This window comes from Micromesistius poutassou (genome assembly GCF_964030765.1).
Source record: "Micromesistius poutassou genome assembly, chromosome: 22".
NCBI lineage: Eukaryota > Metazoa > Chordata > Actinopteri > Gadiformes > Gadidae > Micromesistius > Micromesistius poutassou.
In genome coordinates, this window is record NC_140292.1 from 8774977 (window position 1) to 8799051 (window position 24075).

A 24075-nucleotide genomic window follows, 5' to 3' on the forward strand; every position below is an offset into this window, starting at 1 on the left:
AACGTGTGCTCATGTGTACATGCCGGATTAAAATCCAGATTCCCTTGTGCCCGTGCGTTTGTCCTTTGCATTCCTCGGGGACCGACCTGGCTTCTTGTTGACGTCGGCCGTGAACAGCCAATCGGCGGCCTGCTTGGCGTCGGGGCCGCTGAGGTAGAACTTGCCAAAGTAGGACATGTTGAACACGGCCACGCCCTGACGACACGACATGCACTCGTCCTTTAGCTGCGGGGAGGATCCGACACAGGAATACTCTTAGCTGCGTCCACAGTAGTAGGAAGGGGAGCGTTAAGTGTGTGTGTGTGTGTGTGTGTGTGTGTGTGTGTGTGTGACAGAAGTCTGCGAGACACCGCGGCCTCATCTTTGCTCCGTTATTCAAACAGAACAACGCAGAGTCATCCTTTAATAGACGATCATCCAGCGGCTTCTGGTGGAATGACTTTTTGCGTGTTCACGAAACTTGTCATGTTTTGCTTGTTTGGTTTATTGTCAACGCCGCACGTCAGTGTGCAGACGCCTGGGGTCCGTGCAGACAGACAGGAAGCGGACGCGGACACGCTCACTCACCACGTTGTGATGGGCGGGGAAGCCGAAGGTGTACTCCTCGCCCAGCAGGGCTCTGTACTTGTCGTCGGTGTTCTTCGGGCCGTCGTAGGCGCCGTAGTAATCGTAGCTCAGAACCTACAGGCAGCGACAGGACGCGCAGCGAGGGGTCTTCATTGAGAGGTTCATTGATCATCGTCATCATCGTCACTTGATCATCAATACAGACCCTGAGAGAGTGAGTGTGTAGGAGTGAGTGAGTGAGTGAGTGTATGTAGGGGTGCGTGTGTGCATATGTGCGTGGTTGTGTGTGTTTGTGTGTATAAGTGTGTCTATATATGTGCGTGGTTGTGTGTGAGCAAGGTAGTGTGTGTGTGTGTGTGTGTGTGTGTGTGTGTGTGTGTGTGTGTGTGTGTGTGTGTGTGTGTGTGTGTGTGTGTGTGTGTGTGTGTGTGTGCGTGCGTGTGTGTGGTCTTACAGGCGCGGGGCCGTTCTTGCTGAACCAGCCCGGTCTCTCCCAGCCGTGCCTCTCCTGGTACACACAGCCCTGCTCCGTCAGCACCTGACACACGGGGGGAGAGAGAGGGAGGAACACAGTGAGAGAGTCAGAAAGTGAGAGTGATCGAGAGAGGGAGGAGTGCAGTGAGAGTCAGAAAGTGAGAGAAAGACAGAGAGACAGAGAGAGACAGAGAGAGAGAGATTAGATTGACTCCTATACATAACGTCTCTTGCGTTTAGCTCTTCATCTTCTTGCGTCTGCATCTCCCTTTGTAAAAGGTTTGTTTGGGTTTTAGCGTGCCAATAAAGCTCCTTTGAATTGAGCTGCATATACTGCATATAAAAGAGAAAAAGAAGCCAGCAGTGTCTTAGCTGCTTTGAGTGAGTCTGAGGACACACTCTGAGCACAAGGACCCGACACGAGGACAAACAAGACACTACACTGCACACACAGAACAGACACACACACCTAGACGCCGGGGAAAGGCGGAACACAACACAAACTCATTTAACCGCTACGGGGGAAGAGTTCTCTGAAGGGAGTCAAGGATTCATCGAGAGCCAAGATTCAGTCAGAGCCTCGTCAACAAGTCGGGCTTTTTGTGCGTCGTGAATAGAGACCTTGAACGCACGGCGCACTGTAAACACGGTTATCCGAGAGAGAGCGAGCGAGACGGAGGGAAGAGGTGAGGCGAGGACCCTCTCTCCACTGAAACTGAGAAGCGTTTAACGAGGTGTTTATGGAGTGTGTTCCCCCCCAGCAACACAAAACACTGTTTAAAGTTATTCATTCTTGCGCTCACAGGTGCGTGCCAGAGGCGGAGAGACCTCGCGCGCGTTGTAGAGACGCGTTGTGGGACTGCGCTCCGTCGGTCGCTGGGCGTGGTAGCAGATGGCTGTTGTTGTGCTGGCATCTGCATTATGATGGCCACTGTGCCCGTGTTGGTGCAGACCTGACTGCAGTTGTAATTAGGTTGTTATGGATCCACTTGTCAAATTTGCGCAAGGGCCTCTTGTGTGATGGCTTTTGTGTTTGAAATGGTCACATTTCAACATGACCTAAGTCTGTCCATGTATGTAGCTCGGCCTAATCCTAAAACTGTTTCGTAGCTGAGGTTTCGCACACATCCTTTTCAGACGGAAAAAATATAACAGCCTTCATAGCATGTGTTAGCTTGGTTTATACGGTACAAAAAAAATCTATTTCTGTGCGTCTATATCTTCCTTGTTAAATTGACAGTCGCCCACATATGGTAGGTAGGTTCTGTTGGATCAGGCAGCTCTACTGCCAGAGCTACCCACACCGGGCTATATTTACCGTCCGCTCCTTGCTAGGTGGCGAGAGAACGCACGGGCTAACGTGTCGACGGAAATAAATATCAAATTCAATAAAACGATCACCATCCTTAAAAGCAAAAAACGATTTTTAAAAACAGAGAAGAACATGGGAGAAATAACAGTTGCTTTTCTTGGAGACCAGTGCTTCAGCAACCACTCCGTATCGACTATATCTGGCTGAGCCCGCGGTACATGCAGTCGTGACTAAGAGCCCACGAGAGCCCAGAACGCTTCATGTACAGTAGCGTCTAGTTATTTAATTCATTCGTCTCCACCATCCTATTCAGGGCTCCTTCCCTGCGACCGCCAGCGAGCTGGCCGCGTTCCCATGCAGCCGGAGACAGGTGAGGAGGGTGGTTGCCGAGCAACGATGGACCAGGGTTCCATCGCCGTGGCGCCCGCGGAGGCCGAGGTTATCGCCTGAGCCTGCGCTTGGTTGCGTGGTGACGCTAGAGACGCGCTCTGTTCGACCACACGAGTCGTGGGTGTCTTTCCTCCGTGTGAGGAAGAGTCTTATTGACACCGTGAACACGGAGCAGACTTCCACTCTCTCCGCTCTCTTTGAACGCCTCGGACAGAAGCAGGACAGCTGGTCAGTGCTCTGAAAGGTGTGATGACAGACGACTACAAACATTCATATGCTGGGGCTCTTCAGGGAAACCGAGCAATACATGGGAGAGTATCAAGTATATAGTAGAATAAATGATTGAGTAAAAGATTTAACTCAGACCGCTAAGATTGCTCAGACGCTTATACTCTTTTCCTAGAGCAACAGAGAGAAAAGTTTTTAACAAAAACGGTACAAACTTATGTGATTGAGTGTCTGTGAGCCAATCGCAATCAATTGTGACCAGACGACCAGACAGGCAAAGGAAGGCGAGGGGGAAAGAAGAAACAAACCCACTGTGTGCACGAACAAGACGCAGATTAAAGCACAACACGGTGACTCAGACGCAGGGTGAAGACAAAGAGGAGTAAATGATATCCCGAGGTAGACGAAGACTGGAACCTCAAGTCTAATTGGGTCATTCATACTCTGTCGCTTCTCCATTATATAATCAGTCGTATAGCCCGGAGATCCAACGCTGCTGACAAGACTTCACTTCATCCCCAGGCTGAACCACGTCCACACGCCGCAGTGAGACGCCGTAATTCATAGTATGGCGACGAGGTCACGGGTGTCGGATGGAAATTAGTCATGATGTTGTGTAGTTGGATGTAGAATGGTCTAAAAATTGTAATTATAAAACTATTGCACTATTTTCCACGAGTGAAGCGTGTGCACTGTGCAACACTAGATGCGAAAACGCATACGCAGTCACATTCTTCAACCGAGTGACGAGTGAGGAGTCTGTGTGGGTGTGTGAGTGAGTGAGTGAGTGAATGAGGGAGCGAGTGAATGAGGAAGCGAATGAGTGAGCGAGTGAGTGAGTGAGCCAATGAGTAATCGAATGAGTAAGTGAGTGAGCAAATGAGTGAGTGAGCGATTGAGTGAGTAAGTGAGTAAGAGAGTGAGTGAGCGATTGAGTGAGTGAGTGAGTGAGTGAGCAAATGAGTGAGTGAGCGAGTGAGTGAGTGAGTGAGCGAATGAGCGAGTGAGCACCACATGCACCACACAAAGACCATACCACTTCATCGTCATGGTCACCAGTGCGCTGCCGTGTGCGTGTGTCTCACACAAACCCGTGCGATAAATATTGATAGCAAACAAAGAAAGGACAGAACAGAGCAGCGACGGAACGGGGGGGGGGGGGGGGGGCAGAAGGTCAGCCAGCGACGCACAGCAGGAGGAAGAAAGGAGGGAAAATGTCAGAAAAGAAAAGAAAGAGAGAATGTCAGGAAAGAACAGTGGATGAGTGGCGTGAGATGAGTGTGGGCGGAGGGAGAGGGCGGAGGAGAGGGGGATCAATAGGTGGAGGAAGAGAGGGAAAGAGAGGAGGAATAGGTGGAGGAAGAGGGAAAGAGAGGAGGAATAGGTGGAGGAAGAGGGAAAGAGAGGAGGAATAGGTGGAGGAAGAGAGAAAGAGAGGAGGAATAGGTGGAGGAAGAGAGAGAAAGAGGAGGAATAGGTGGAAGAAGAGGGAAAGAGAGAAGGAATAGGTGGAGGAAGAGAGAGAAAGAGAGGAATAGGTGGAGGAAGAGGGAAAGAGAGGAGGAATAGGTGGAGGAAGAGAGAAAGAGAGGAGGAATAGGTGGAGGAAGAGGGAAAGAGAGGATGAATAGGTGGATGGAGAGAGAGAAAGAGGAGGAATAGGTGGAGGGAGAGAGGGAAAAAGAGGAATAGGTGGAGGGAGAAAGGGAAAAAGAGGAGGAATAGGTGGAGGAAGAGGGAAAGAGAGGAGGAATAGGTGGAGGAAGAGAGAGGGAAAAAGAGGAGGAATAGGTGGAGGAAGAGGGAAAGAGAGGAGGAATAGGTGGAGGAAGAGAGAGAAAGAGGAGGAAGAGAGAAAGAGAGGAGGAATAGGTGGAGGAAGAGAGAAAGAGGAGGAATAGGTGGAGGAAGAGGGAAAGAGAGGAGGAATAGGTGGAGGAAGAGAGAGAAAGAGAGGAGGAATAGGTGGAGGGAGAGAGGGAAAAAGAGGAGGAATAGGTGAAGGGAGAGAGGGAAAAAAGGAGGAATAGGTGAAGGGAGAGAGGGAAAAAAGGAGGAATAGGTGGAGGAAGAGAGAAAGAGAAGAGGAATAGGTGGAGGAAGAGAGGATAAGAGAGGAATAGGTGGAGGGAGAGAGAGAAAGAGGAGGAATAGGTGGAGGGAGAGAGGATAAGAGAGGAGGAATAGGTGGAGGAAGAGAGGATAAGAGAGGAATAGGTGGAGGAAGAGGGAAAGAGAGGAGGAATAGGTGGAGGAAGAGAGAGAGAAAGAGAGGAGGAATAGGTGGAGGAAGAGAGGGATGGAGAGGGGGATAAAGAGGGGAGCAAGAGAAGGATGGAGAGGGGGATGGAGAGGAGGAGGGAGAGAGAAGGAGAGGTGGAGAAATAGGAGGAGGAATAGAGGGATGGAGAGGATGAATAAGTGGAGGAAGAGGGATGATAGGGGGAGAAATAGGTGGAGGGAGAGAGGCGAGTTGAGTTGCACGGCGCTTGCAGAGACCTCTCCAATAGTATAGAGCAGAAAGGTTTCTGTCAGGGACACGCCGGCTATCTCGAGAGTGTCTTCAGACGTCGGGGGAGCGGAGGCATGTCTCCACCTCCAGTCAGAGGGTCTCACCCGTCCTGTGAGAGCCCCCGGCGAGGCAGATCATCCTACCTGTGATTGCACAACGGCTGACCTTCCTCGGCGCTAATCACAGTAATGCTGTCCACTCGCTGCCTCTTCCCCACTCACTGGCTCACCTCTCGCACCACTTGCTCGCGTCGCACGGAAAAATACGAAGTATTATAGAAATGTCACCACTGTTGCACGGATTATTTATTTTGTATTTGCACCGTGTTCATTGTCTGTTTAAGGTGCTGTCAGCTATCCACCTATTATGACTCGACGCTTTCAGGGCCGCCATCCAGAAGGATGCTTCTTCATACGATGATGGCCTCTGTACGTTTCAAAATTTGTATTCATATTAATTTCCTGATATTCTGATTAATTAACACATTTGCATATCGCATACATTAATATTTAGACAATTAATCTATGTGAAATGAGGTGAGGTTGCAACGGATGGAACATGATCTTTTGATCTGTTTATGCAAAACCGTAATAACATAATTAAAGTCAATGCTACACGGCAATTAGGTGGCTGCCACACACCACCTGGGTGACTTAGTTTTGGGCGCCTCCAGACCAAGGAGACAGGGTGGTGGTGTTCAAAATCGGGTTCATTGCAAAGGGTTTGATAATGAACATGGCATTGGGTGCTCCGCTGCCATCCAGGAGATCTCCCAGGTGAGGCTGCTTCAACCAGCCACCATCCACACACACTCCCACAACCATTACAAGTACTTAAGTACATAATGCTTAATGCAAACCTTGATAACCCTTAATATCCTCATTAGGAGTCAATCAATGGTGTTCCACTTGGAATTGGAACGGACCACGTTCTTTATCACTTGGTATTTCCCCGATGTGTTTTGTTTCCCTGCGTCTTCTAATATCCCTTTAATTGTATTTGTCTGCATTTCTTTTCATTCTGTTGCTGTCTTTACACATTTCCCTCTGTGTGTGTTCGTTGTGTCATACTGCCTGATTGCCTAATTTGGAGAAAAGGAATATAAAAAACTGCCCTGGGATTATATTGAGCTTCTCGCTATAAATAAAGGTTGATGATGATGATCGTGATAATGATGATGAGGATCAGTTTAAGCAGTGGGAACGGTTCCGTTTCCCTATTTTCAGTGGCAAGACTTATATATATATATATGAGTCACTCATCCTGAAACTCATACCGCGCGTGCGTGCGTGCGTGCGTGCGTGCGTGCGTGCGTGCGTGCGTGTGTGTGCGTGTGTGTGCGTGCATGTGTGTGTCTACCTGGTGGAAGGGGTCCTTCCTCATGTTCCTGCTGGCCAGCGGCTCATCAAAGGGGAACACCACAGAGTAGTTCTTGGCGTACGACTCGTGGCTCCGCTCTCGGATCCACTGGTTGTTGCCCGTCAGCGAGTTGTGGAAGCGCCTGAAAGAGGACCAATCAGAGGCCTGCGTGTTCAACACCGTTTTGTGGCAGAGATGTCACGATATATATATAAACATCTGTCATGCCTTAGTGCTGCTCCGTTAAATACATTGACTTTTCTATTTGATATTTTATTTTATTTATTTTTAAGCACTTGCATAACCACTGCGTATGATACTGTGCAAATACATTTGACTCTGACTTTGACTTTGAAGATCAGTCAAGGCATGCAGCGTGCTCCGGTGCGTTCCGTGTGCGTCTACGCTGTGGGTTACCTGATGTCGTAGCCGTACATGTCCTTCTCGGGACGCCCGTGGATGATCCAGTGGGCCAGCTCCCGGCCACAGCCGCCCCCCAGCATCATGCCTGCAGACGGACACGTGATGTCAACCAGAGCGGACGGACGTGCTATCCATGGCACTTCAGTAGCTGGTTTATCAGAGCATGAAGGGAAGTGTATGGACAGGTGGAGGGAGGGAGGGGCAGGTGGAGAGAGGGAGGGACAGGTGGAGAGAGAGATTGACAGGTGGACAGGTGGAGGGAGGGATGGAGAGGTGAAGGGAGGGATGGAAAGGTGGACAGGTGGAGAGAGGGATGGCGAGGTGGAGCGGAGGAGAGAGAGGAGGCGAGGGGAAGGCCTGGCAGTGCTTTGAAGACGTGGTCAAAACAAGCAACAGGGGAGATAACTGCTAAATGTCACCAGAGATTTTGCCACTGATACGTGTGTTTTACACACACACACACACACACACACACACACACACGGACACACACACACACCCCCCCCCTCCCTCCCACATGTTTTCCTGCTGTCAGGTTCGTTGTCCATCTCTGCCGCTCCCCTCCTCTCCCGACCTCTCCCTCAGCGCTTTATCTCAGTGTTGCTCCGCAGTCTCTCTGTCCATCTCACGCACTCCGATGACATTTACCCGGTGGCTCTGAAGTGCGTTTCGGAGACGGAACATCTCAAGTCTCTCGGCCTCCAACCCCACCCACCCACCCACCCACCACCAACCCAATCAATCAACCCACCCACCCACTCTCGCTCCCTCCCATTTCCTTTCCGAACCCGGTCTCTCCGTCTAGACGGGCTCCTTCCCCGCTCTGGCCCCCCCACTGTTTCCTTCCCTTTCTCACCGCTTTCTCCACCCACTCACATCCCGCTGCTTCAATCAATCTGTTCCCCCACCTCCCCTCCCGTCTCTCCTCTCCCCCCCCCCCCCCTCCCCTCCCCTCCCTCCTTCCCGTCAATCAAGTGTCGTGTTTGACAGCATAACTCACAGTTAAGATCGTGCCGCTCCGAAGGCTGGCGGCGCTCGCCGGCGGCGAACCCGCACAACGGCGACCCGCACAGCGGCGACCCGCACAGCGGCGACCCGCACAGCGGCGAATCATTCAAACGAGACCCAAAATAAAACACAAACTAAAGTGGCCCGGCTGCAAACGACCCTTCAGGCCCGGGTTCTGATGCGTTCGTCTCCAGGCTAACGAAGCGTAGCCTCGTCCGCCCGCCCGTTGCGACGGCGTTGTCGCTAGCCCGCCGCGCCGCAGAAACCGCCGCCGCGGGCGTCGAGCGTAGAGTGAACGAGAGAGGCCGCAGGAGCCCCAGGGTTCACACAAGGCCCTGGTCGTGGTAGAGAGAGGCCGTCTGCGAGCCTGCCTCTCTCTCTCTCTCTCTCTCCCTCTCCCTCTCCCTCTGATGGAATTATGAGGCTGCCCCGGAGACACTATGAATACACTTATGTCGCCAGGCAACAGATACAAACCCTGCCGGGGCGCTTTTGATTTGAGATTTTTTTGATTGCCTAGCAACCAAATTAGCACCATCAAAAAAAAAACGCTCAGAGTGGATGAAAGGGCCGACATCTTCGGCGACGTGAATCCATTAGCCCTGACCTCGGCTCTGTTCTCGTCCGGAATACTTTTCGTCAGAGCACTGATGTGTGTGTGCGTGTGTCTGCCATCGTTTGTGAGTGTGTGTGTGTGTGTGTGTGTGTGTGTGCGCACGGTCGTTTGTGTGCGTGCTCGTTGGTGTGTGCGTATGTGCGCTCGTTTCTGTGTGTTTGTGTGTGTGCACTCGTTTGTGTGTGCGTGTGTGTGTGTGTGTGTGTGTGCGCTTGTTTTTGAGTATGTGTGCAGTGCACATGTTTGTGTGTGCATGTGTGCGCACTCATTTGTGAGTGCGTGCCCGCCCTCATTTTTGAGTGTGTGCGCACTTGTTTGTGTGTGCGTGTGTCTGCCATCGTTTGCGAGTGTGCGTGCGTGCACTCGTGTGTGTGTGTGCACTCGTTCGTGTGTATCCCAGGTGTGTGTGGGGGGGGGACCAAAGCGGGGCACCCTTGTGGTTAATTAGAAAGTCTTTGTCCCCCTGCTGTGCGTCCCAGCTCCAGCGTGCTCCTCCCGCCCGTACCCAGAGCCCCGCGCCGCGCCCGGCCCATTAGAGCGCTGACAGGCCCGCGGGACGGGAGTGATGAAGACGGATCACCGCCGGCCCGGTTTCCGACGGGGCACGGAACACAGGACGTGGGTTCACCCCGTTTGTTCAAAGGCACCCGGGGCGGGGCTGTTGTTGTTGTCCCTGTTTCTCCGGGTTTGATCGCTCTGTTCCGCTGGCTGAGAGATCATCGTCATTGCACCGGGGGGGGGGGGGCGAGTCCGTCAGAGGGCACGTTACCCGTCACGCCACAGATGCAAACCGACACGTCCATGCACCCGGGATCCAAACACGCTGCGGTCGGGGGGGCCGTCGGGGTGACGGGCCGCTTGTCATGTCGCGGAAACGCCTTGTTGACACTTTGTCTAAACGCGACGGTGTTGCGTTTCAACGCCGCTTCCCCGCGACCCCTGCCGCAGCTCGTCTCCTCTCTGCCGGCGGCGGCAGGGACGTCTGTTGGAGCGGCCGGTGTTCAGAGACACTTTTTTTGTCGCCGTCGCCGCAGCAGTGGAAAATTCTGTTCCGATTTGACATGAAAGTGTGCGATCAAACAATCACCATTAAACCGTCTTTCACTCACTCACTCCCTCACTTAACTCTAAAATTGTCATTTTGCCACATGGGAAAGCTGTGAGAGTGAATGTCATTTATAATATATGTATTAGTATATATGCATAATGTAAATATCTTAACGTTTTTTTGGTCACTTGCTTTAACAACCTCGAACGACACTGCGAAACACAAGCGCCATCGTCAGCGTCAGTCGTGCACGGGTTTCCTCCTAGCAGGAGCTCACGTGTAGCGTTCTGCGTTTGCTACGCCCACGACAGAAACGCCCCTCACACGTACGACGTACAGCGAGGGCGGTGGCTCCGACCGGATCACCAAAGAACCATGAGCTTCTTGCGTGTGAGTTGTCCTCGACGGAGTGCCTGCCCGCTCGCTTCACCCCGCGACCGCCCGAGGAGGAGGGGGGTGTTCGGCGGCGATGAGTCACCCGACGGCACGCCACGCGTGAGAGACGAAGAGCGCTGATGACGCCGGAGAGCCGGTGGGGTCAGACGCGTCACGCACAGGAGCTCCGCCGGCGGGAGGAGTCAGACACAGTCGGAGGAGTCACGCGCCGGGAGGGGACAGCCCATTAATCTGCAGCGGGACTCTGGCTGCCTTGTCCCTTTGACCCGCCGTCGCTGGTTCCTGGCTCAACGCCGTTTTGCTATACCGCTGTTGTTGTTGTTGTTGTTGCATCGTACGATTATTGATTGTATTTGTACAGGAAAGAGTAAACGTGACTCAATATGCACCGCAACCAATTTGTCAGAAGGAGGTTGGCCGTTTTGTTTTGTGAGCGAGTGTCAAATGGGACATCTTATTTTGAAATGAGTCGCTGTGTTGTGCTGCTGATCTGTGTTCGTCATTACCCCGGGTCTCTCTCTCAAGTCATTCAAGCCTGCATATCCGAGAGGTTTGATCGGGTGTTGAATGGTCTCTGTGCTCCGCTGGTCTTGTCTAACACTTACCGGCGCTGTTGAAGCCGCAGCCCAGGAAGAATCCCCTGACCTCCGGAGCTTCACCCATCAGAGGCTTATGATCCGCCGTGAAGGACTCTGAGGAGAGGAGAGAGAGACAAGCTGTCAGCTTCAATAACACAGCACCTACAATATCAATATATATCAGCTACAATAGGACAATATCAGATACAATATCAATATATCAGCTACAATATAAATATATCAGATACAATATAACCATCAGCTGCAATATTAATATATCAGCTACAATATAACCATATCAGCCACAATATAAATATGAGAATCAGAATCAGCGTTATTGGCCAAGTATGCACACATACAAGGAATTTGACTCGGGTAGGGTGGACACGCTCTCAGACAGTAGACAATAGACATACAAACAAACATACACATACACACGCACACAATATGTAGGTATTAGACAAATCTTATGTACAAAATATACATAATATATTAATTATGCACATACATAAAATATACATATATAAATATGGGCTGAAGGAGGGACTTATACAATTTGCCTTGAGTATAAACAATGCACAATATGGACATGGTATGTACAGTAGGTATAGAGGAAGGGCAGCAGTGTACAGTGCAAGGGGACTAGCTGTTCATTAGCTTGATGGCAGAGGGAAAGAAGCTGTGTTTGTGTCCGGATGTATTGGCATACAGTGATCTGTAGCGTCTGCCAGAGGGGAGGAGTTCAAAGAGACGGTGCCCGGGGTGAGTGGTGTCACTGGTAATTTTCCCGGCCCGCTTTTTGGTTCTTGTAAGGTACTAGTCCTGAAGGGAGGGCAGGGGGATTCCAATGATCTTCTCCGCTGATCTGATGGTGCGCTGGAGTCTGTTCATGTCTTTCTTTGTGGCCGCACCAAACCAGACTGAGATGGAGGTGCAGAGGATGGATTCAATGACCGCTGTGTAGAAGATGGCCATAAGCTCCTGTGGTAGGCCATTTTTCTTCAGCTGCCTTAGAAAGTACATCCTCTGTTGGGCTTTTGTGAGTATGGCTCTGAATATACCAGCTAGAATATAACCATCTCAGCCACAATATAAATATACCAGCTAGAATATAACCATCTCAGCCACAATATAAATATACCAGCTACAATATAACCATCTCAGCCACAATATAAATATACCAGCTACAATATAACCATATCAGCCACAATATAAATATACCAGCTACAATATAACCATATCAGCCACAATATAAATACACCAGCTACAATATAACCATATCAGCCACAATATAAATGTATGAGCTACAATATAAACATATCAGCTACTATATAAATGTATGAGCTACAATATAAACATATCAGCTACTATATATATTGATATATGCTATAATATCAATACATCGGCTATAATATATCAGCTACAATATAAGCATATCAACTATAATATAATTATAAAATACAGGCCAATATGTATGTATATATATACAAGTAGTATATAAGTAATATATGTATATATACTGTAACGTCTCTATATCCCAGTGATGTCTAAATAATAAAGATTTGATATGTTTTAGGGTTATATTTGTTTGTCGTTTGACTCCGTTTTGCTGCTGCTGAGCCTGTTATTATAATCAAAGTGAAAGAAATGGAGGAAGGGTATGTCTTTGACCAACCCACACACACACACATTAAAGGTGACATATTATACCCCCAGGTGTGAGCGTGATTAGCCATTAGAAGCCGTTTTGAAAATGTGCCGCTTCTGACATCACAGGTGGGCGTGTCCACCTAGATGTGTGCTGGATAGATCAGTCTACCAGCCTACCCGGTGGCCTGTAGCAAACGTTTAGGTGGACACGCCCACCTGTGATGTCAGAAGTGGCACATTTTCAAAATTTCCTTGTAATTAAGCTCACACCTGGGGGCATAATATGTCAACTTTAAATGAATAATCTTGCAGGCTCCCAGTGTAAAGATGTGGTTCAAGTTTTAAGTTACCATGGGGAAACATCCAAGTGCTTAGCAAGAACCTCCATCCAAACACAGCTCTGCCCGTGGCCCCACGTCCCAGGATTACCACGTAACACGTGAACACTCACTCACACACACTTCTACTCCTTTAAGCGCTTCTGTTGTACACCAGGGGACAGGGGTCAGTCTCTCTCTCTCTCTCTCTTGTGTGTACCTGGGCCACAGACGGTGGATTTGATGCCAGTTTGCTCCAGGGCGGGGACTCTGTTCATGGCTCCTTCGATATTCGCCGCAAACACATCCCAGTCCAGGTCGAAGAGGCTGAAGGCAAACTTGTCCGACACCTGGGGACGGTGAAAACACACAGGGGGTCAGCACTAGCGACCTTTGCCCGCAGTTTGAATGACCTCAGGGGGTCACGATCATAGACACAGTGTGACATGGAACGTCGTTCCAAATGTCCCTGTTTGCATTCAAATGGTATGGCATTCTACAATGCCGTACACAAAGATTGTTGTAGAAGGTCAAGCAAGTCTCTCTCTCCCCCCCCCCCCCCCCCCCACACACTCCCCCACCCCCACTCACACACAGTGGAACACCTGGGAACCAGATCAGCTCCCCAATCAGGACTCCCATTTCAAGGACATCTGTCGAAACATGCCTCACGGAAAAACGGATCCAACTTTGAACGTACAAACACAAAAGTGTTTAAAGCTGTGTAAGCCTTTATGGTTCATCTTGAATTAAGTGCCTTTCACTTCTGCCAATAAATAACCGAAATAAGGATATTCAAGACTTTTATAAAGCGTAGACCCTAGCGATCTTGGAGGTGGACCTCCTTAGACCACAGTACACCTACTAGGGGATTCTGCATGTCTCTGAAGGGACATTAATAAACCACACCCCACACAAGGTATTGCTAAGCTATTGTTCAGCAATTGACAGGTTTATTCACTCCGAGTATCTCTTTCAGTCGATCTCACACACACACACACACACACACACACACACACACACACACACACACACACACACACACACACACACACACACACACACACACACACACACACACACACACACACACACACACACACACACAGAGAGCGCTCTGAAAGGCAACCTTGGCTTTCCAAGCAGCAGTCCCCCCTCTCCCTCCAGAAGCCTTGTGCCTCTGAGGCCATCGATCCGGCCTATCTTTAGAAGCTTGGCACCCCTGCACTTCTCACGACGCCGCTGGCGCTTTGTTCGCAACTCAATGTCTCCGTGAAGCCAATTGACTACAGGTCACAGCGCAGCGCGAAAAAAAAAAACGAAGGGCGGAAGGAACCGGGAACGAGAGACGCCAGAGAGCCCGAGGAGTGACCTACGGGTGGACGGGTCGCGGCGGTGAGAGAGGGGTCTGTGCTTGGCCGGGGAGGCGGCAAAGACACGCAGCCTGAAATGGTGCCAGCAGACATCACTCCTCTGTCACTCCGTTCAAGTTATGTTTGACGGCCTCAAAGGACAAACTCTTTGTGAGATTGAGTGTTATTTTTCCCACTATAATTTTCTTTTATGTTCTATTCAGTTTTTTCTATTTTTCTATTTTGAGCAGAGCGTTTCCTTCGGGATTAATAAAATACTCTTTACGCAAATTACACGCGGCATGATGTTACGGTCTGGTGGCGGTTATGTAACGTTATGTAACCGTTGGCTACTCACAGTGTGTAACTATTAGGGTAGATTATGCTACCTGCCTGCACATATGAACAAGACTATTTACTTCCATGATGAAAGGCTATCTGGAGCGCTGTGTATCGCTACTAAAACCATTTGTAAATGCCTCTGATGCCCCTCGCCCCCATTATCTTGCTGTCGTTTCACAATATCAGTTAAGCATCAGGTTTTAATAATTTATTATGTTGACCTACTCCACCTGTTGCATAAGCGTGCAATGACTTGGCAGGTGTTTTCACAGCCTCTTTCCTCCAAAGCGTTTTCAACGCTGTGTTGCAACATCACACGATTCCTGTACTCTTTTAAAAGCCTTCTATCGGCAGCACTGGCTACAGAGATGTTGCTCAGTGTGATGCAAGCACCCCAAGGCTAGCCTGTGTCATCATGCATGGGTGTCATCGCTCGGGCTGCACCTTTCAGGATGACTGGGAAGGATACCGGGATATAGCCTAACTAATTGTATTAAAAGGCTCTTTAGTGTGGGATTTGATACATTTTATAAACTACCGGACAGAAGACATGTCGTCATGTTATATTCTACTTTATAAAAGGTTTCGGAACCGATTTCCATTTTCGTTACGATCGCCGGCCGATCAATCGGTGTGTCCCTGGTCGTCGTCATAGTGATGTGGCGTGTTACCTTGTCCCAGAAGATCGGGTTCTGCTCATAGCCGCCCACGGAGAGGGCGTCGCCCTGGAGACGGAGGTACACGGAGGCATCGTGGTCCCGGACGTTGGGCATGTTCTGCGGGGAAGGAGAAGATGATTGAAGCATTAGGGGGAGGAGGGGGGAGGCGGGGGAGACGAACAGCAGCGATTCAAGGGACCTTCCCTCTGAATGGTGAGACAGCACATCTTGAGCTTAGCCTACTTTAGAAGCCTATACGTCCAGCGAGGACTTCGCTCATCGATACTCTTACAACCGGATATCCATGGGCAAAGTCATCTCTGGAGGTAGCCATTGATATCTTTATTTTATATATCGTGAAGAAAAAACTAAATAATATTTTTTTTTCTTTTGGGTTCGGTAACCTGCTGCTGACAATAACGGGCAAAGAGAACGTGGCAAAATGTAATCGACAAACCAACAGACTCTCCACCAACAAATGGATTTCTGGGTTTTAATACAAACACCAGCAAAGAGGCTGACATTCTGAAAACGGCCCCCCTACATGGCTCATAAAAGTCAAACTGCTCATCTGCTCTGCTCTCTCTAATGCTCTCTCCCGTCCACCCTCTCGCTCTCCTCTCTCTCGCCCATGCCGGCTCCAGTCTTTGAGCTCAGCCCGCTCTCTTGATAGGTGTCTGTGCAACAGATCGATACGAAGCACTGGTCGAACACACGCACGCCCGCACTCATGTTATGTACGTATGACAGGTTATGGAATCCATTTAGGTGGGACATCAGGATGATGTTGGCTTGTTGTTGTGGGTGTGTTAGGTTGTGTGTGTGTGTGTGTGTAGTGATGTGTGTGAGTGTGTATGCGTGTATGCATGTGTGCATGCATGTGTGCATGCATGTGTGCATGCGTGCATGCGTGTGTGCGTGCATGAGAGTGGGCGTAGCTGACCTATCAAAGACATGCACACTGTGCACCAACATGCGCATTTACAGTGATGGACAGACGGACGTATCAACACACACAGGCCTACACCCGTATGTCATGCAAGCTGAGCTAAATCATCGAGAGATAGTAAACTAAATCGTATGGTTTAAAACTTGCCCAAAATACATTCACCTAAAGGTAGAAGCCCTCATCTCTTTCATATGTCTGTATGCACCATGTGGACTGCTGAACAGTTGGGTTTATGGTTCCACAGTGCCCTCTGCTGGTTGGATACTATACACAAAATGGACACATTGTCACTAGAAACTGAGTGAAACACTTAACTAATAGCTGCTTATCAATGCCTCTCGTATGCCCTCTATTCACTACAGATGAGATAGTGGGGCTAAGCTACACGTGGCTAGGTCTTACATGTATGCCCTATATTCACTACAGATGAGATAGTGGGGCTAAGCTACACATGGCTAGGTCTTACCTGTATGCCCTATATTCACTACAGATGAGATAGTGGCGCTAAGCTACACATGGCTAGGTCTTACCTGTATGCCCTATATTCACTACAGATGAGATAGTGGTGCTAAGCTACACGTGGCTAGGTCTTACATGTATGCCCTATATTCACTACAGATGAGATAGTGGGGCTAAGCTACACATGGCTAGGTCTTACATGTATGGTGCTAAGCTACATGTGGCTAGGTCTTACCTGGATGGTGCTAAGCTACATGTGGCTAGGTCTTACCTGTATGGTGCTAAGCTACATGTGGCTAGGTCTTACCTGTATGGTGCTAAGCTACATGTGGCTAGGTCTTACCTGTATGGTGCTAAGCTACACGTGGCTAGGTCTTACCTGTATGGTGCTAAGCTACACGTGGCTAGGTCTTACCTGTGTGGTGCTAAGCTACATGTGGCTAGGTCTTACCTGGATGCCCTCTATCCTCTCCGTCACCACGTAGGCGTGGTGCATGGCGATCAGAGGCACCTTGACCCCGGCCATGTCCCCCAGTTTGGTGGCCCAGACCCCTGCAACGAGCGGGAAGCACACAGTCACACTGACATACTAGACACGGCTTCCACCTTTTAACCGTAATAAGATGGCCCCAAGAAACAGCTGCAAAAGAGACTATGAAACAAGACACAGCTCTAAAAATCTAAAATCGCTCCAATTGAGAAATAGAAACCATTGGGTCGGAATCAACGTGGGTAGAAACGTTCCACTCTAAAGACTCCTGCTAACAGTAATCATAGAACCGTATCACGTAGGCTCATAATCTTCAACGATGAGGTAAGAGAATATTCAATATTTTACAATATAAATGGTTTACATTAATCGCTGAGAATGTGTTTTATTTTATATATATATATATATATATATATATATATATATATATATATATATATATATATATATATATATATATATATTTTATGAACCACTCAGCTATCCGAAGAACCAAGGCTTCTAAGCAGAACCTACATTAGAGTAGAGTTGAACTGCACCATGGGAATTGTAATTTGCGTACTTTGGGCACTATGAGGGGGCTGCATTAGTTCAGGGGGTAGAGCGGGTTGGCTGGTAACCGTAAGGTTGCTGGTTCGATCCCCGGCTCCTCCTAGCTCCTAGAGTGTCGAGGTGTCCCTGAGCGAGACGCCTCACCCTGACTGCTCCTGTCGCCTTGCATGGCTGACGCTGCTGCCGGTGTGTGAATGTGTGTATGAAAGGGTGAATGTCAAGCAATATTGTAAAGCGCTTTGGGTCGCTTTTGGGTTTTACAAAATAATATACAAATGCAGTCCATTTACCATGAGCTATACAGCCGATATCAGTTACTTTTCGCTCTTTAACTCTCCTTTAAATCCTCTGTTTCCAAATCAACGATAGATCTACCCTTGGAACCATGAACAGGACTGGTGACTTTAGTTTTGCAATGCAGCCTGTGATGTTATCCTCTTAAAACGCAGTCCTCTTATAACACTACGGACGTCTATGGAGAAAATAATTTCCACCTGAGAGTTTGTGCTATTTTCCCTCCCCTCCCCGTGGCCCACCGAGAGCCGAACCCGGGTTGCCATGCCGACCGCTGCGACCTGACCTGCACAGTTGACCACGCAGGGCGTCTCGATGGTGCCGTGCTCCGTCTCCACCGCCCTCACCCTCCTCACCCCCGTGGCGTCCTCCCGCACCGTGATGCCCGTCACCGGGCAGTTCTCGATCACCTGCGGAGCGGGTGGAGAGAACCGGTTAGAACCAGTCAAACGCCGACCGGAACCGACTCGTTTGACGTCAGATCGGTACATAGAGGAAGGTACTCACGTACTCGGGTAGACATTGAAAAACATGTGCAATACATGTAGTAATAAAACTAGCGGGGATCATTTTGATATTTTTATTTTTGGTGAACCTGTTTTTATGGCATAGATATGCCCTTTCACCATACTCACCAAGCCCACCATTTCCCTCCACTTCTCAAAATGTATTCTGATCTGCCCTTGGGCGTTTGTGTACAAGTAGCTCAGTGGTAGAGACTAGGACTAGGAGCTCAGATGTTGTGGGTTCAAGTCTGACCTCCACCAAATATATTGTCAGAAATGTCATGAACTACATGTTGCCCCTGGTTGTTCAAGAGACATGTCTGATGATGACGATTGAGGCATTTTATAATATTTACCATATAATATTTACGTTGGTTATCCAATGGAAGACTCCTCCTTATCCAAACACACTGATCTGGTTGATGATGCTTAAATATGTTTTTATCCGGTTAACCTGCTATCATGGCAAACTAATGTATAATTATATTTGATTTGCTTTCACGTATTTGCAAGAATCTCCCCGTCCACAATGGCCCGGTGCTGCACCGTGCCTCGTGGTAAACGCCGTGTGGGGGTTAGGGTTAGGGTGAGCTCCTGGGGTTACCGTGGCGCCGCGGGCGGAGGCTGCCCGGGTCAGCGTGGTGCAGGTCCCGGCCGGGTCCATGGTGCCGTCCTTGGGGACGTAGAGCGTCCCGTACAGGTCGTCCACGTTCATCAGCGGGTACAGGTCCTTGGTCTCGGCGGGGGACAGCACGTGGGACTCGATGCCGTACACCTTGCCCAGCTGGAGGAGGAAGAGGAGGAAGAGGAAGAAGAGGAAGAAGAGGAAGAGGAAGAAGAAGAAGATGATGATTTGACCTGTTAAAGTTGGATTAAACTGTTTATTATTTACTTTTGTATTTTATGTTTTCCCCTAAAATCATGTTTAAAAAAATACAAATACAAAGTTATTCAAGTTCATTCAAGGATTTATGCTTAAAAACAATGTTTTCAGGGTTTTTTGCGACGCTATGTATGCCACACCAAGTGTCAACGCCACACGGTACATAGCATACCATATCTATGCTATGCTGCACCTAGCTTCAACGCTACACTGCACCTAGCCTCAAGGCTACACTGCACCTAGCCTCAAGGCTACACTGCACCTAGCCTCAAGGCTACACTGCACCTAGCCTCAAGGCTACTCTGCATCTAGCTTCAACGCTCATTGCACCTTGCGTCAACGCTACACCTTCCCAAGCTTAAACACTACTCTAGGCTTCGCCTCAATCCCAGCACCGGCCCTCGGCGCTCCCAGAGATCCAGCTCCTCCCGTGTCCTTACCGACATCAGCCTCTTGTATTCGTCCAGACGCTGCTTGTTGGAGGCAATGAACAGGCCGCCATTTTGGATCCAGCCGGTGTGCAGGCCTGTCTCCGCCTCCAGGTCTTTGCTGATCACGTTCCTGGTGTGAGCCAGGAGCTCTACCTCCACGTCACTGGGCCTGAGCTGCCACAGCAGGCCTGTGGTGTAGGGGGAACACCACACACACACACAAAGGTTCATCCAAAGGGACCACAGTGAACACGGTACAAGCCATTGACTGCCAGGTAGGTTTTGACAGCTTCATTAAGTTCTCATTTCTTAAACTGACTTTTAAACGTGCAAACAATCTAGCTCCCGCCGTACTCTGTCCTTTCGTGACAAAAATAAATACAAGGAGAGTGGCCACAAGGGGAGCAGTGGGCGGCAACTGCTTAGCAGAGGGGCGCAAAACAACTTTCGGCCAGTCATGTTTTTCAGTGACAGGGACCCATTTTTGGAACGATTTACCAACGGAAATAAAAACACAAACTGAACTGAAAACATTTAATAGAAAGGTGAAATACTGGCTGAAAGAAAACCAAACATGTAACCTGAGTCAAGACCATGAATGCAGGAGCAGATGCACGTACACACACACACCCTCTGTTGTCCTTGTTATAACGTATTGTCTGTGCCAGACGCCTGGCTGTTCGTGCATGGCTGCCAGGGGCTCACCACGCGGGGAGGGGTCTGGGTCGCGGCCCGGGCCCCTCACTGTTGGGGTGGGTGTAGGTGGGCGGGGTCTGGGTCGCGGCCCGGGCCCCTCACTGTCGGGGTGGGTAGGTGGGCGGGGTCTGGGTCGCGGCCCGGGCCCCTCACTGTTGGGGTGGGTGTAGGTGGGCGGGGTCTGGGTCGCGGCCCGGGCCCCTCACTGTCGGGGTGGGTAGGTGGGCGGGTGCGAGCGGCTCGGTGTTTGGGGTTTGTGTTGTCATGTGATGTGTTGTTCTGTAATGTTCTTTATCTCTTTAAGTTTATGCACACAGTGTGCTGCGCATGTATTGTGGTAACTCATTACTGTGTAACTCACACTATGTAGTTATTTTAGAAATGATATTTGGATGATCTTTTTTAGAAAGGCCTGACCAGGGACTGGGGCTGCAAATTAGCCAACTGGCTAGAAACCTTCTATGCAGCACATCTACATCCACATTGTTATGGAATTGACTGTGATAATCGTGTATGTAATAATGTGCGCTGCATTGTCCCTGACAAATAAACTAATAATAATAATAATAATAAGAAGAAGAATAATAATAGGGGCTAGAACGTTGTGTTCAAGGACGCCTACAGGAGGTGGACTTTGGGGACCGAACAACGACACTATATCACACACACACACACACACACACACACACACACACACACACACACACACACACACACACACACACACACACACACACACACACACACACACACACACACACACACACACAGTTATTAAAAGAGAGAAAGTGGGAAGTGGTTATGTAGATATTTGTTTCCCATATTTGACACAAATTGGACAGTTAAAGACTCACATAACCTGCAAAACAAGACCGTGTACAACTAGACGTTGCCACATGTGCATTTTAGCAGAAATCGACAGGCGAACAGACAGACAGGCGACAGAAAGGTGGACAGACAGATAGACATACATCCCCAAGACAGATTGATGTGTCTGCATGGTGTGTGTGTGTGTGTGTCACGTACAGATCTAATTGGGCGGCATTAGCTCAGGAGGTAGAGCGGGTTGGCTGGTAACTGCAAGGTTGGTGGTTCGATCCCCGGCTCCTCCTAGCTGAGTGTCGTGGTGTCCCTGAGCAAGACGCCTCACCCTAATTGCTCCTGACTAGCTGGCTGTGTGGTTGACTCCGCCGTCGGTGTGTGAATGTGTGCATTCACACACCGACACTGTAAAGCGCTTTGGATAAAAGCGCTATATAAATGAGGACCATTTGCCAACTTGATCCTCCACAAATGGTACTCCTGTCTCCCAAAGTGTATGGGAATTACTTAGCCTCACTGTAATTCCCATACACTTTTCAAACAGACCAAAAACGGTTGTCATGCTCATGTGTACGGCAGCATGCCACCAGCAGCAGCAGTGAAATATAGCCTGGATACCATCCATCCATACCTCTCTCCAGCCATCCATCCATCTATACCTCCTCCTCCTCCCCCTCTCCCTCCCATTGATTGATCCCTCCCGCCCTGCATCTATATCGCCCTTCCCCCACCCCTCCCTCCCTCCCTCCCTCCCTCCCTACCAGCAGTGTGCCAGGTGGTGCCGGCGGTCAGCCTGTCCCGCTCCAGCAGAACCACGTTGGTCATGCCCATCTTAGCCAGGTGGTAGATGGTCTGGCAGCCCAGGCTGCCCCCTCCGATCACCACCGCATCAGCTGACCTGCAACGCAGCAAACACTTGAAATTAATTTAAATAGCTTCTCCACTGGCTTTCATTACACTGATTCAATAATTGTATTGAAAACCTCTTCTTGTTTCAACACAAATGATCCTCAGCTGGATGAGGAGTTGAGGACTATACATGTATTGATTACGAATTAGAATTTAAGAGAGAATCGATGAAACAAAATGAATAGACCTGGCCTCTGTAATTGAAATATTAACATTATGTGCAATAATATTAATGTAGAATTTATCCTTTAAAAATAATCGCTTGAGACTCGAAAAAGAAAGCGATACATATGAAAGGATAAACCACTCAGCGACCGCGATAATGCGGTGGAGGGCTGCTGCTCCTGGCTGTGACCTCTGACCTGGGCAGTGGTTTGGTGGGGCCGGCCGACGCCCCGCCCTGCTGTTTGAGGGTCTTCTCGTACGGGACGTTCTTCTCCTGGGTGGGCTCCGAGCTGTAGCAGCGAGCGCTGGTCCGGACCAGAGGAGAGACCCTGGGAGACCGCCGCAGGCCTGCCCTCCGCGCTACGCACCCCAAGAACCCCATGACCCCTGGCATGACCCCTGATATGACCCCTGGTAAGACCCCTGCAGGGATCAACACATAGCACACAGGTCAGGTTCTGAAGGACAATCAAGCTCGTTCTCACGTTGCACAAGGATGCAAAAAAGTCAATCAACTGGTAAATAGTCCCTAACTGACCTGGTTTAGTTAATGACCATTTAATCAGTAATCAGTCAATTGTTTCCTTACTGGGACAACAACGTTGTGAAAATCAGGACTATAAGCGCTTACTACCGTGTTGTAACAGAAAGTTCTTGGGACATGGTGGCGCAATCGACAAGTTATTTATTGCACTTATTATCTTCAGAGGTGATTGGTGACGGCTAGAAACCTCTTGTGTAACACATCTACAGACATTTTTATGGCATTGATTGTGATAGCTATGTATGTAATAATGTGCGCTGCATTGTCCCTGACAAATAAACTAATAAATAAAAAAAAATTAAAAAAATTAGGGCTGAAGAGTTCAATTGTCGGTCGTTATATCCCCTTTATCTTAAGGAAATTCAAGTGGTTTAAAACAGTTTAAATTTAATTTAATTTAATTTAAACAGTTGATAAAACAGGGTCTTGGTGTTTCACAATATTTTTTTTATATTGACATTATTATATTTTTGTCTGCATTCTGGTGGCAGAGTGCCTCTTAAAGTTGTGCTTCCCAATCCAGGTTAAACTTTAGGATGTATGTTTCTTAATCGTGCATATTAGGGGGTCTTTCGTCTTTCGTTCAACTTTGACCATCTCATCTAGGAAAATATGTTTTACTATACAATTTTAATAGTGCAGATGAATATCATGGTGTTAAACAAGGTCGACTAGAAAATGCACACATTATTTATTATAATTTAAGCCGGCTTTTCGTTCGTTTACCGTGAATTTGACTTGAAGCTTTGTCGTGACAGTCAACCAGCGTTCACTCCCTGAAGTCCAGATTGAACTGGTTCACAGTGCAGACCGGAGAAGGTCTGCGCTGTGAACCAGTTCAATCCAATATGCTTCATAACACTCGCGCGAGTATTTTGAAGTTCACGCGATCAACCTGTACTCGCGTACTGTGTAGTCGCGCGAGCAACCAAACAGGATTAAAATACCCGTTTCGCTTTTGGTGTGAACGCACCTGATTGGACACGTGATTGTTAGAGAGAAATATTACGCAGTAATCCTGGTGTTCAGTTATCTTGGAATAATTCGAGTGTGTCTGTGCTGAATTAACATTAACACACATGCATGTCCCCATTCGTTAACTTTGAGTGACAGTCATGTCCAGCTGCATTGCAAGCATTCTTTT

At 49.0% G+C, this 24075-nt stretch overlaps 1 protein-coding gene across 1 annotated transcript in view; it reads right to left on the minus strand.

Moving 5' to 3' along the window:
• Positions 1-23677, minus strand: part of sardh (sarcosine dehydrogenase) — a 33599-nt gene extending 9922 nt beyond the window's left edge. The window contains exons 1-15 of the mRNA XM_084486756.1: positions 23658-23677; positions 22585-22810; positions 22075-22211; positions 19805-19983; positions 19086-19265; positions 18262-18385; positions 17091-17191; positions 15244-15348; positions 13099-13228; positions 10939-11025; positions 7260-7350; positions 6843-6984; positions 1022-1105; positions 568-681; positions 87-225 (exon numbers count right to left, since the gene is read on the minus strand). Coding sequence (XP_084342882.1) covers positions 87-225; positions 568-681; positions 1022-1105; positions 6843-6984; positions 7260-7350; positions 10939-11025; positions 13099-13228; positions 15244-15348; positions 17091-17191; positions 18262-18385; positions 19086-19265; positions 19805-19983; positions 22075-22211; positions 22585-22781 — 1810 coding nt within the window. The 5' untranslated portion in view covers positions 22782-22810; positions 23658-23677. The remainder of the gene's footprint in view (positions 1-86; positions 226-567; positions 682-1021; positions 1106-6842; positions 6985-7259; positions 7351-10938; positions 11026-13098; positions 13229-15243; positions 15349-17090; positions 17192-18261; positions 18386-19085; positions 19266-19804; positions 19984-22074; positions 22212-22584; positions 22811-23657) is intronic.
• Positions 23678-24075: the final 398 nt, after the last annotated feature.